At 45.1% G+C, this 13,480-nt stretch overlaps 1 protein-coding gene across 13 annotated transcripts in view; it reads right to left on the reverse strand.

The window, feature by feature from the left end:
- Window positions 1-1,040: 1,040 nt before the first annotated feature.
- The window catches only part of LOC106606028 (focal adhesion kinase 1), a 135,559-nt gene continuing 123,119 nt past the window's right edge, over window positions 1,041-13,480 (reverse strand). For 11 of the 13 annotated variants that reach the window (XM_045719121.1, XM_045719123.1, XM_045719122.1 and 8 more), the window contains 6 exons: window positions 10,288-10,327; window positions 6,727-6,830; window positions 4,339-4,347; window positions 2,579-2,734; window positions 2,156-2,236; window positions 1,041-1,939 (listed from right to left, as the gene is read on the reverse strand). In XM_045719121.1, the coding sequence (XP_045575077.1) occupies window positions 1,721-1,939; window positions 2,156-2,236; window positions 2,579-2,734; window positions 4,339-4,347; window positions 6,727-6,830; window positions 10,288-10,327 (609 nt within the window). In that variant the 3' untranslated portion in view covers window positions 1,041-1,720. The remainder of the gene's footprint in view (window positions 1,940-2,155; window positions 2,237-2,578; window positions 2,735-4,338; window positions 4,348-6,726; window positions 6,831-10,287; window positions 10,328-13,480) is intronic. The other 2 variants (XM_045719116.1, XM_045719120.1) reach the window with 1 other exon arrangement.

Here is a 13,480-nt window from a genome sequence, read left to right on the forward strand (position 1 = left end):
GGGAGGCGAAGATGGCTGTATCGGGGGAGGTGGAGAGGATACCACTTCTCTCCCATCGGTCCATCCTCTCCATCATCTGGTCCATTGCCGATCCGATGCGGTGTAGGACCGTCGTGTGGTGGAGCACGCGTTCCTCCATCGAGGGCAGAGGAGTGCCCGCTGCTCCCGCTGATTCCATGCCTTTTCAGATGGTGCGGGATTCTGTAAGGGCTTTGGTCGTCGCGTTTGCAGGAATGAGGCGCAGGAAGCAACGAACACAGGGAGTGGTGTTTTTAATAACACTTGAAGGAAAAAAAACAAAGTTCCCAAGCACAGGGGAATAAATACAATCAGCGACAATGCCAAGCCGACAACAAGACAGTCGACATACAACAATCAATCCCGCACAACAAGGAGCGGGCCAGCTAAACTAAATAGCCCCACTAATGGCTAATTGACCACAGGTGTCCAAAATCAAAAAAGGGGAAAAGCAAAAGGGAATTGGTGGCAGCTAATAGGCCGGTGACGACGACCGCCGAGCGCCACCCGAGCAGGAGGGGGCCCCACCGTCGGTGGGAATCGTGACAATATCATTACTTTACATTTTCAACTGATTGAAGTACATGTTAAAGTCAGTCAATACACTGCAATAGGTGTCCCCTCTCTTCTCAGCAAATATCACAGATAGACCTAAATGATAAGCATGGTAACTTGTCAGTAAGCTATGAATAAGACTTATGTAATAGCTGATTAGTATGAGAAGTACTGCTGAGATGACCCGTTAATGTATTCATTCATTCCTGTTGGTGCTAAATGGGAACATGTGTTGATGAAATGTCGAAGTTTAAAATATGAATGTAAATCTATTAAACTATTAGAGAAATTAAAGATTCAGCTAAACATCATTAAGGAAAATAAATGACATGCTAACACCATCCTTTGGCTGTCATTCGTAAACACAGGAAAGCACTGTCTCAGCTTTGGCTGTCATTCGTAAACACAGGAAAGCACTGTCACAGCTTTGGCTGTCATTCGTAAACACAGGAAAGCACTGTCACAGCTTTGTCTTTTTGTCATCATTTTATTTCATCCTTTATTTTCTCCTATTTGACAAGATGGCCGACTGAGCCAAGACAAAATATATCCCAGTGTTTGTGATCCTCCATGAATCACTATTGAGCTTGTGACAAGTGTTAACAATGACGCAGACATGTTAGACGTAGTGTGAGGAGTTCAGTGTTCTGTCTACTAAAGAATAGAGGTTCTAGTTCAGTTGTGTTGTCCACATCATCTCCCATATGTCCTCTGGGGAGAGCAATTTCTGAAGTGTGCCTCCTGATTCTTCTTCAGATGAAATCTGGGACTGTAGGAATTCACAGTTAGTCAGCCGACACAATCGGTGCAGCATAAAATAAAATAACTCTTCAAAGATTCCAAGTCTATAAAAAGTAGTGGTGTGTTGGGAGTGAGGGTCAGAGGTGGTCGCTAGTCTGCCTGGTGATGCACATGGAGTCCAGTCCATCTGACGGTCCTGTAGAAGCAGTGCCCCATTCAAATTCCTTCACAGTGCATTCTTCCTCATTCCTCCCTTCCTTGAAGTAATCACTGATTAGAAATGACAGAACAGGTGAACAAACCCAAGGGCGCCCCCACATGGCTTCCATCTGTCCAGACAGTCATTCAGCCAGAAGCTTTGAGTTGAGTCCGTTCATCCCACACTCCACACCCTCCTCCCCCAGCACTAGTGAGGTGGCGGCTGGGCCTGGCCCAACATCCTGAGCCGGCTCTGGTCGATGACGTCTAGAAGGTTCTTGGCGTCTACAGCCAGGGCGTGGGCGGCTGTCAGCATCTGTTTCTTGTAGTCCTGCTGCAGGCTGGTCATGACGTACTGCTGGGCCAGCTTCATCTTGTTGATCAGCTCCGCCAGGTCAGAGTTCAACAGCTTCTGGGCCATCTCCACCTTTAAGATAAGATAGTACTTTATTAAAACATAAATGTTCCAAATATTATTATTATTATATATTGACAGATAAAATAAAAATAGGTTCAGAGAATGAACAGGGTGCACATATTCCAGTATTATATAACTAATTAAAACAAAATGTCCTGTATAAGAGAAGGCAGAGGGGACTAACATAGTACTGGACCAGAAATAGCTCATGCCTGGTTAACGTACCTCTCTGTGTGTGCTAGCTGGAAGTAACGTGATTGTTTCATCCACTGTGGCCAGGAGTGTCCTCAGTGCCAGACCCACATCCTGAAACACAAATATACTCATATGAACCAATCCTAGAACTCTGCTCTGTCCTGTGTAGCTTAGTTGGTAGAACATGGTGCTCGCAACGCCAGGGTTGTGGGTTTGATTCCCACGGGGGACCAGTATGAAAATGTATGCACTCACTACTGTAAGTCTCTCTGGATCAGAGCGTCTGCTAAAGGTAAAAAAAGGTCAAATGCTCTCCACGAACCACAAGGAAGAAAGCCCTGGGCCATGTTCAGTAAGGATAAAACATTTCCAAAAAGAACGAAACATAAAGGTTTTGCTACAATGAACCCTGATGATTGAATGTGGAGATAATGAACACTGTGTCTCTCCTACCTTGACCATTGGCACGTATTCCTCGGGAGGCGCAGGCTGAATTCTACTGGACATCTCTATGACAGCCTTCACCAGTCCTGTGACATTCTCATAGACCTTGTCATTAGAGCGGTCCAGGTTAGCAGTGGGGGGTGGGCTGATCTCCTGAGGCTGGAGCTGAATGAAGGAGAAAAATACACTGTGAGCAGAGAAGGAGAAATAACACAGAGGGTCAGATGTTTCATATAGTGTTCAACCTTGCATTTCTTAACTCTCACCAATAGATGGCAGTATATATCACCAGTCAGTCAACACCACAGTCACTCATGGTAGTAAATCACAATGACAAAAACCCAAGGAATTTGAAACGACAGTTTCTACAAACACCAGGGGCTAAATTAAGTCAAATATATCCTTGAAATTGTACATCGGGTCTAGAGAGGGTTAGAGGTTATGTTAGGAAGATGTCAGCATCTGGAATAAACAATACATTCTATAATGGAGTTATTTGGAATTCAGCATTAATCCTAAATCATGTCAAAAGTGCACAGATCCCATTTAGGAAGAAGTCAGTGTGTTACGTTTAGGATTCAGAGGGTTGTTTGAAACAATGTTGTAGACAAACACACATTATTATGGCCACACAAACACAGATCTGAACATACACAAGCATTACATGGCCCACTATAAGACCTCTATATCGCCTACTATAATACCTCTATATGGCCCACTATAAGACCTCTATATGGCCCACTATAAGACCTCTATATGGCCCACTATAAGACCTCTATATGGCTCACTATAATACCTCTATATGGCCCACTACATGGCCCACTATAAGACCTCTACATGGCCCACTATAATACCTCTATATGGCCCACTACAATACCTCTATATGGCCCACTACAATACCACTACATGGCCCACTACAATACCACTACATGGCCCACTATAATACCTCTACATGGCTCACTATAATACCTCCATATGGCCCACTATAAGACCTATATATGGCCCACTACATGGCCCACTATAAGACCTCTACATGGCCCACTATAAGACCTCTACATGGCCCACTATAAGACCTCTACATGGCCCACTATAAGACCTCTACATGGCCCACTATAAGACCTCTACATGGCCCACTATAAGACCTCTACATGGCCCACTATAAGACCTCTACATGGCCCACTATAAGACCTCTACATGGCCCACTATAAGACCTCTACATGGCCCACTATAAGACCTCTACATGGCCCACTATAAGACCTCTACATGGCCCACTATAAGACCTCTACATGGCCCACTATAAGACCTCTACATGGCCCACTATAAGACCTCTACATGGCCCATTACATGACCCACTTTATCGATGGTAAAGAGGTGTTGTGTCAGTACGGTGAATGGAAGAAATGCATTAGGATGAGAAGGCTAAAGTGGTTCAGTGAACAGACAACAGGTGAATGAACCCGGGCTGAGTCCCAAATGGCACCCTATTTCTTATATACTATACTTCTGACCAGGGCCCTCTGGTCTAAAGTAGTACACTATATAGGGAATGGGGTGCCATTTGTAAAGCGCCCCAAATCAGATGATGCATTAGAAGTTCACTGTTACCAGAGATACTGATGGACTCCATTGTCCCACCCCAATACACAACCCAACCCATAGCCTGCTTTTTCAGCATCAAATAACAACTGATTGACAATTCTGTGAGAAATTAGGTCTACAGAGACACACACACACAAACGTTCACACACACATTCACAGTGTTCTCTTACCCGCCAGGGCTAAGTTCAACAACAGTAAGGCAGAGGCAAGAGGGACAGAAGAGGGAGAAAATATTAATGCAACAAGCATTAACAATACACGGAACAACACCAGAGAGCAAAGTTTCATCCAAATAATTAAGGCTTTGGAGAGGTTGGTTGAGTAAATACCGAAATATCTAGAGGTGGTGACTCAAATGTTGCGGGCATGAAACTTTGTCTGTGTTTATACAGGCAGCCCAATTCTGAAAAGGTACCTAATTATTAGCAAAGGATCTGATCTGATTGGTCAAAAGACCAATTCCTGGCAAAGGATCTGACTGATTGGTCAAAAGACCAATTACTGGCAAAATATCAGAATTGGGCTGCCTGCGTAAATGTAGCCTTTGTATTTCATTTTACTTGTTTTTATCTTTTGCATGAATCCCACTAATTCCCTCATCAGAACAGGGAACAGGTTGCCATGGTAGCACAGTACTGAGTACATGATAGTACAGCGGCACAAATTACATCCTATTTCCTATATAGTGCAAAACGTTTTACCACTAGGGCCTATGGGGCTCTGGTCAAAAGCAGTGTACTATATAGGGAATAGGAATCCATTTGTGATGCATCATATCATAGCCCAGTCTGACCATCTCAGTTCCAGTCATGATGGGCTGATAATGTCCATGTCAGTGTTTACATGTCGGCTTCTTTCTCAGGAAGAAGGAACCACATTAGATAGAGTATTCCTCTTGTTAAATCATTTTCCATGCTGATGGTAAGAAGGCAGTGTAATGGAAAGAGTGTGTTCCTTCCCAGGGTGCATTTCAGGCCTGACTGCCTGGTCGATCATGTGGTATTTATGAGCGTGTTTGGGGAAGGAGGAGAGAGGGGGTGAACTACAGCTGGGACTGCTTTAACTGAGGCTTAGGGTGCACCCCAAAAGCCCCCCTATTCCTTATTTAGTGCACTGCTTTTGACCAGGGCCCATAGGACTCTGGTCAAAAGTACTGTAGTGCACTATATCGGGAACAGTGTGCCATTTGTGGTAGTGGTAGCAGAGCAGAGCAGAGCTAACAGTTTGGATAACTTAGGGAAGGTAACACTCCTGGATGCTCTATGCTTACACAGAGAAACTTAAGCGGACTGTTGCCATAGTAACCATCACTGGGGAAAATAGTGAAATGTCCGGTCTTTTGGGTGTCATAAAAAAGGGGGAAGTCTGTGTAGTTGAAATACAGTGGTAGTCGTTGTGATCTGGCCAACATGGTAAAGTCATGTAGGAATGTTCTAACAGAAATGGGGTCAGTTAGTCATGTTTTAGATGCATAGTCATGAACTTCTCAGCTTAAAGATAGAATCCTTAATTGCAACATCCATTTTTGCACATATAAATGAATTAAACACTGAATGTACAAAACATTAAGGACAGCTGATCTTTCCATGACATAGACTGACCAGGTGAATCCAGGTGAAAGCTATGATCCCTTATTGATGTCACCTGTTAAATCAACTTCAATCAGTGTAGATTAAGGGGAGGAGACAGGGTAAAGAAGGATTTTTAAGACTTGAGACAATTGAGACATGGATATGGTAGTAGGTGCCAGGCGCACCGGTTTGTGTCAAGAACTGCAACACTGCTGGGTTTTTCACACTCAACAGTTTCCTGTGTGTATCAAGAATGGTCCACCACTCAAAGGACATCCAGCCAACTTGACACAACTGTGGGAAACATTGGAGTCAACATGTGCCAGCATCCCTGTGGAACGCTTTCGACACCTTGTAGAGTCCATGCCCCGACAAATTGAGGCTGTTCTGAGGGCAAAAGGGAGGGGGTGCAACTCAATATTAGGAAGGTGTCCTTAATGTTTTGTCCACTCAGTGTATATACCCATTGATTGTTGAAGAATATAACTTGTAAATGTCTCAGGAGCTTAGTTCAACTGTCGTACCTCAACAGAACCCAGCATATGAACTTGTTTTACTCTGATGTTTGTAAACAAAGTAAATGTAAACAAACACTGTCTAGCCTCAAAACATGGTTACAACTATCATGTTGATATCATGGATGGTCAGTCCTTGCATCCACAGCTCTGTCTATGAATTTGAACGGGGTTACATTTCTCCAGGTCCATCCCTCAGCTTTTTACCAAAACAGAGGTGGGTTGAACCACTTTGTTATCATTTCAATGAAGGATTCTAGCTTTAAAATGATGGATGAACACTTTGTTTTGAGTGCACATGCAAAAGTAAAACACCAACACAATAACTACAAATAAATTGAAACAACTTTGAGACATGTTGTACATCTGTGGGTTTAAATTGAGCGATAAAGCAAATCACTGGATTGTTGTAGAATGCGTGTAAAGTTTGATTGGTAGATATGGTAGAATAAACATGTGAGCATCAGCTTACCTTCACTCCCTCATTGTAGCTGTCCACAGGGTTCAGGCTGGCCAGACTACCCAGGTGACTGGGGGCTCCAGGACGGGGAGGTTTCTTTGGTGGAGCTGCATGTTCTGTTGAGGCAAAGGACCCATCAGATACTTGAGTACAATAGAATAAACAGATACTTAAACTACAACATATAGTACAATATATGAATGTTCTGTTGAGACAAAGGACCCATCATCAGTTTCATAAGGAATAAAACCAATGCATGACTTATATGGAAGATGCACAGGAATGTAGCGTTCCTTATCAAACTCTCACAGATTCAACGGAATTCCTATCAAATATCTACTATTATGGCAACATAAACTAACACAGGCCTAGCAAAAATAGTCAAATTGTCAGCCTGTCAACATAGTTTAGCAGTTAAAATGGTTGAGGAATGTGCTAGAACAGTTGAGGGAGTCAGAGTTAGAGCCAGTCAAAGTTAGAGCCAGTCAGAGTCAGAGTCGGTGTCAGAGTTAGAGCCAGTCAGAGTCAGAGCCAGTCAGAGTCAGAGCCAGTCAGAGTCAGAGCCAGTCAGAGTCAGAGTCGGTGTCAGAGTCAGAGTCGGTGTCAGAGTCGGAGTCGGTGTCAGAGTCGGAGTCGGTGTCAGAGCCAGTCAGAGTTAGAGTCGGTGTCAGAGTTAGAGCCAGTCAGAGTCAGAGCCAGTCAGAGTCAGAGCCAGTCAGAGTCAGAGCCAGTCAGAGTCAGAGCCAGTCAGAGTCAGAGTTAGAGCCAGTCAGAGTCAGAGTTAGAGCCAGTCAGAGTCAGAGTTAGAGCCGGTGTCGGAGTCGGTGTCAGAGCTAGAGCCAGTCAGAGTTAGAGCCGGTGTCAGAGCCAGTCAGAGTCAGAGCCAGTCAGAGTTAGAGCCAGTCAGAGTTAGAGCCAGTCAGAGTTAGGGCCAGTCAGAGTTAGAGTCGGTGTCAGAGCCAGTCAGATTTAGAGTTAGAGCCAGTCAGAGTTGAGCCAGTCAGAGTTAGAGCCGGTGCGGAGTCGGTGTCAGAGCCAGTCAGAGTTAGAGCCAGTCAGAGTCAGAGTTAGAGTCGGTGTCAGAGCCAGTCAGAGTTAGAGCCAGTCAGAGTTAGAGCCAGTCAGAGTTAGAGCCAGTCAGAGTCAGAGCCAGTCAGAGTTAGAGCCAGTCAGAGTTAGAGCCGGTGTCGGAGTCGGTGTCAGAGCCAGTCAGAGTTAGAGCCGGTGTCGGAGTCGGTGTCAGAGCCAGTCAGAGTTAGAGCCAGTCAGAGTTAGAGCCAGTCAGAGTTAGAGCCAGTCAGAGTTAGAGCCAGTCAGAGTTAGAGCCAGTCAGAGTCAGAGTTAGAGCCAGTCAGAGTCAGAGTTAGAGCCAGTCAGAGTCAGAGTTAGAGCCAGTCAGAGTCAGAGTTAGAGCCAGTCAGAGTCAGAGTTAGAGCCAGTCAGAGTCAGAGTTAGAGCCAGTCAGAGTCAGAGTTAGAGCCAGTCAGAGTCAGAGTTAGAGCCAGTCAGAGTCAGAGTTAGAGACAGTCAGAGTTAGAGCCAGTCAGAGTCAGAGTTAGAGCCAGTCAGAGTTAGAGCCGGTGTCGGAGTCGGTGTCAGAGCCAGTCAGAGTTAGAGCCAGTCAGAGTTAGAGCCGGTGTCAGAGCCAGTCAGAGTTGGGAGCCAGTCAGAGTCAGAGTTAGAGCCAGTCAGAGTCAGAGTTAGAGCCAGTCAGAGTCAGAGTTAGAGCCAGTCAGAGTCAGAGTTAGAGCCAGTTAGAGTCAGAGTTAGAGCCAGTCAGAGTCAGAGTTAGAGCCAGTCAGAGTCAGAGTTAGAGCCAGTCAGAGTCAGAGTTAGAGCCAGTCAGAGTCAGAGCCAGTCAGTCAGAGTTAGAGCCAGTCAGTCAGAGTTAGAGCCAGTCAGTCAGAGTTAGAGCCAGTCAGTCAGAGTTAGAGCCAGTCAGTCAGAGTTAGAGTCGGTGTCAGAGCCAGTCAGATTTAGAGTTAGAGCCAGTCAGAGTTAGAGCCAGTCAGAGTTAGAGCCAGTCAGAGTTAGAGCCAGTCAGAGTCAGAGTTAGAGCCAGTCAGAGTTAGAGCCAGTCAGAGTCAGAGCCAGTCAGAGTCAGAGCCAGTCAGAGTCAGAGTCAGAGCCAGTCAGAGTTAGAGCCGGTGCGGAGTCGGTGTCAGAGCCAGTCAGAGTTAGAGCCGGTGCGGAGTCGGTGTCAGAGCCAGTCAGAGTTAGAGCCAGTCAGAGTCAGAGCCAGTCAGAGTCAGAGTCAGAGCCAGTCAGAGTTAGAGCCAGTCAGAGTTAGAGCCGGTGTCAGAGCCAGTCAGAGTTAGAGCCAGTCAGAGTTAGAGCCAGTCAGAGTTAGAGCCAGTCAGAGTTAGAGCCAGTCAGAGTTAGAGCCAGTCAGAGTTAGAGCCAGTCAGAGTTAGAGCCAGTCAGAGTTAGAGCCGGTGTCGGAGTCGGTGTCAGAGCCAGTCAGAGTTAGAGCCAGTCAGAGTCAGAGCCAGTCAGAGTCAGAGTTAGAGCCAGTCAGAGTTAGAGCCGGTGTCGGAGTCGGTGTCAGAGCCAGTCAGAGTTAGAGCCAGTCAGAGTTAGAGCCAGTCAGAGTTAGAGCCGGTGTCAGAGCCAGTCAGAGTTAGAGCCAGTCAGAGTTAGAGCCAGTCAGAGTTAGAGCCGGTGTCGGAGTCGGTGTCAGAGCCAGTCAGAGTTAGAGCCAGTCAGAGTTAGAGCCAGTGTCAGAGCCAGTCAGAGTTAGAGCCAGTCAGAGTTAGAGCCAGTCAGAGTTAGAGCCAGTCAGAGTTAGAGCCAGTCAGAGTTAGAGCCAGTCAGAGTTAGAGCCAGTCAGAGTTAGAGCCGGTGTCGGAGTCGGTGTCAGAGCCAGTCAGAGTTAGAGCCAGTCAGAGTTAGAGCCAGTCAGAGTTAGAGCCAGTCAGAGTTAGAGCCAGTCAGAGTTAGAGCCAGTCAGAGTTGGGAGCCAGTCAGAGTCAGAGTTGGGAGCCAGTCAGAGTCAGAGTTGGGAGCCAGTCAGAGTCAGAGTTAGAGCCAGTCAGAGTCAGAGTTAGAGCCAGTCAGAGTCAGAGTTAGAGCCAGTCAGAGTCAGAGTTAGAGCCAGTCAGAGTCAGAGTCAGAGTTAGAGCCAGTCAGAGTCAGAGCCAGTCAGAGTTAGAGCCAGTCAGAGTCAGAGTTAGAGCCAGTCAGAGTCAGAGCCAGTCAGAGTCAGAGCCAGTCAGAGTCAGAGCCAGTCAGAGTCAGAGTTAGAGCCAGTCAGAGTCAGAGCCAGTCAGAGTCAGAGTCAGAGTTAGAGCCAGTCAGTCAGAGTTAGAGCCAGTCAGTCAGAGTTAGAGCCAGTCAGAGTCAGAGTCAGAGCCAGTCAGAGTCAGTCAGAGTCAGAGCCAGTCAGAGTCAGAGCCAGTCAGAGTCAGTCAGAGTCAGAGTTAGAGCCAGTCAGAGTCAGAGTTAGAGCCAGTCAGAGTCAGAGTTAGAGCCAGTCAGAGTTAGAGCCAGTCAGAGTTAGAGCCAGAGAACCAGAGGAACAGTGAAAACAATACGTGTAAGGTAAACCTGTAATTACATTGGCTGAGACATTACCTGGTTTGCCTATGGGTTGGTATATGTGCTGGTTTCCTGTCTGCACAAACACAAACAAGCAGTTGAAATAAACCAGCAAGATTAATTCCACATTTCCAACAGTGTTTTTCCACAACATCCCAGTGAGCAGTCTCTCTGGTGTCATCTGTGTTGTTGTGGTCTCTCCACCAACACTCAAAATACTCCTGCTGCTTAGATACACAGACCTAACCGGACCACAGCCAACCACCAGTTTACATGGCGTTCCACAGTAAAAACACATCTCTGCTTTACTGTGATAGCCCTAAAACAAACTGTAGAACAGACCATATGCAGTATTCCCTGTTTAAATGTAAGTCAATAAAACACTTGCTGATTGAAGTTTACAGAATAGCCTAGAGGTTATTGAGAGTTGTATTCAATATTTTTGTGCATCAACTCAACATGCTAAACGGCTATCCATCACTCCTTGGCTTCATCCTCTGCCTGTCTATAATTATTATCAGGGAGACAGATTCTGACAGTTATCTCGCCATGAAGCAAGATTTTGGTTTTGCAAATTGCCCAGTAAAATAGAGTGGATTGCATGAGAGCTGTTGCATTAATGCGGGCGGTGTTTTAAACTAAGAGTGGGTTTGGTTTGGGGCTATTACCCTTCTAATGGTCCATGCAGCTCAGAACACAGCTGTCCATACAGCTCAATGTAATGATACTGAGCAATGACAGGGAACAAATGAAATAGTTCTACATTCTATGTTCTAATAGTTCTACATTCTAATAGTTCTACATTCTATCTCCTAATAGTTCTGCATTCTATGTTCTCATAGTTCTACATTCTAATAGTTCTACATTCTATGTCCTAATAGTTCTACGTTCATTGTCCTAATAGTTCTACGTTCATTGTCCTAATAGTTCTACGTTCATTGTCCTAACAGTTCTACGTTCTTTGTCCTAACAGTTCTACGTTCTATGTCCTAACAGTTCTACATTCTATGTTCTAACAGTTCTACATTCTATGTTCTAACAGTTCTACATTCTATGTTCAACAGTTCTACATTCTAACAGTTCTACATTCTATGTTCAAACAGTTCTACATTCTATGTTCAAACAGTTCTACATGATATATTCTATACATGAGAACAGATGGATATTCCTTCATATCAGTCAGTGTTCTTTTCTTCTCCTTTTAAGCCCAGTAAACATGTTGGTTTCCTAACGTGAATTCAAAGAGCAAAGACTACATCTTCAACCATTCTCTTTTTTTAAATTATCAATATATATTTACAATTGTTGGTCCCAAGATGATCTGTGTGAATCTGTTAACCCCTTGACTTTCCCTTTTCCAGTTGAAGGTAAATCCCCAGAGTGCTAAAACAAATACATAAAACGTGCCTATGTAGTAAGCATGTACAGTGCATTCAGAAAGTATTCAGACCACTTGACTTTTTACACATTTTGGAAAAACAAGGTTTTTATCACAATTACATAAGTATTTACACCCTTTACTCAGTACTTTGTTGAAGCACCATTGGCAGCGATTACAACCTCGAGTCGTCTTGGGTATGAAGCTACAAGCTTGGCACATCTGTGTTTGGGGAGTTTCTCCCATTCTTCTCTGCAAATCCTCTCAAGCTCTGTCAGGTTGGATGGGGAGCGTTGCTGCACAGCTATTTTCAGGTCTCTCCAGAGATGTTAGACTCGGTTCAAGTCTGGACTCTGGCTGGGCAACTCAAGGACATTCAGAGAATGCCACTCTTGAGTTGTCTTGGCTGTGTACTTAGGGTCGTTGTCCTGTTGGAAGGTGAACCTTCACCCCAGTCTGAGGTCCTGAGTGCTCTGGAGCAGGTTTTCATCAAGGATCTCTCTGTACTTTGCTCTGTTCATCTTTCCCTTGATCCTGACTAGTCTCCCAGTCCCTGCCGCTGAAAAACATCCCCACAGCATGATGCAGCCACCACCATGTTTCACCGTAGGGATGATGCCAGGTTTCCTCCAGACGTGACGTTTGGCATACAGGCCAAAGAGTTCAATCTTGGTTTCATCAGTCCAGAGAATCTTGTTTCTCATGGTCTGAGAGTGCTTTAGGTATCTTTTGGCAAACTCCAAGCGGGCTGTCATGTGCCTTTTACTGAGGAGTGGCTTCCATCTGGCCACTCTACCATAAAGGCTTGATTGGTGGAGTGCTGCAGAGATGGTTGTCCTTCTGGAAGGTTCTCCCATTTTCACAGAGGAACTCTGGAGCTCTGTCAGAGTGACCATCAGGATCTTGGTCACCTCCCTGACCAAAGCCCTTCTTCCCCAATTGCTCAGTTTGGTTGGGTGGCCAGCTCTAGGAAGAGACTTGGTGGTTCCAAACTTAATTTAAGAATGATGGAGGCCACTGTGTTCTTGAGGCCCTTCAATGCTGCAGATATTATTTGGTACCCTTCCCCAGATCTGTGCCTTGACACAATTCTGTCTCGGAGCTCTTCGGACAATTCCTTCGACCTCATGGCTTGGTTTTTGCTCTGAGATGCACTGTCAACTGTGGGACCTGATATAGTCGGGTGTGTGCCTTTCGAAATCATGTCCAATCAATTGAATTTACTACAGCTGGACAACAATCAAGTTGTAGAAACATCTCAAGGATGATCAATGGAAACAGGTCGCACCTGAGCTCAATTTTGAGTTTCATAGCTAAGGGTCTGAATACTTATGTAAATAAGGTATTTCAGTTTTCTATTTTTAATACATTTGAAAACGTTTCCAAAAACCTGTTTATGCTTTGTCATTATGCGGTGTCATGACGTTGGCCTGTGGGTAAGGTTTATGACCCCCCCATAAATACCTTTCTCCCTTCCCCTCTCTTTCTGACCCTACTGAAGGACTTGAATAGCCTGTGTTAAATATAGAGAGTCTGGGAACATCAAACAAATGGGGAAAAGGAACCATATTTTGGTAATAAAACCAGTTGGAAATATGCTTGGGAACGTAATGAGTATGGATGTCAGTTTGGTTGTCATCTGAGACATTATGACTGATGACAGGACGACATAAACTGTACCTGAGAAAGTATACACCCTCTAGTTATCAGAGTAACATGGAATTGTTATGCAATTGAAATGTTTGATATTGAAATTGTTTGTTAGGAGATTAAATGTAATTTTAGCTTCCAAATGAGAGAATTGGGTTTTCATAAGGAAGGTGCCCTGCTTGATCAGTGGCCCACCCCTGT

Source organism: Salmo salar, chromosome ssa05 (assembly GCF_905237065.1).
Source record: "Salmo salar chromosome ssa05, Ssal_v3.1, whole genome shotgun sequence".
NCBI classification, from domain to species: Eukaryota; Metazoa; Chordata; class Actinopteri; order Salmoniformes; family Salmonidae; genus Salmo; species Salmo salar.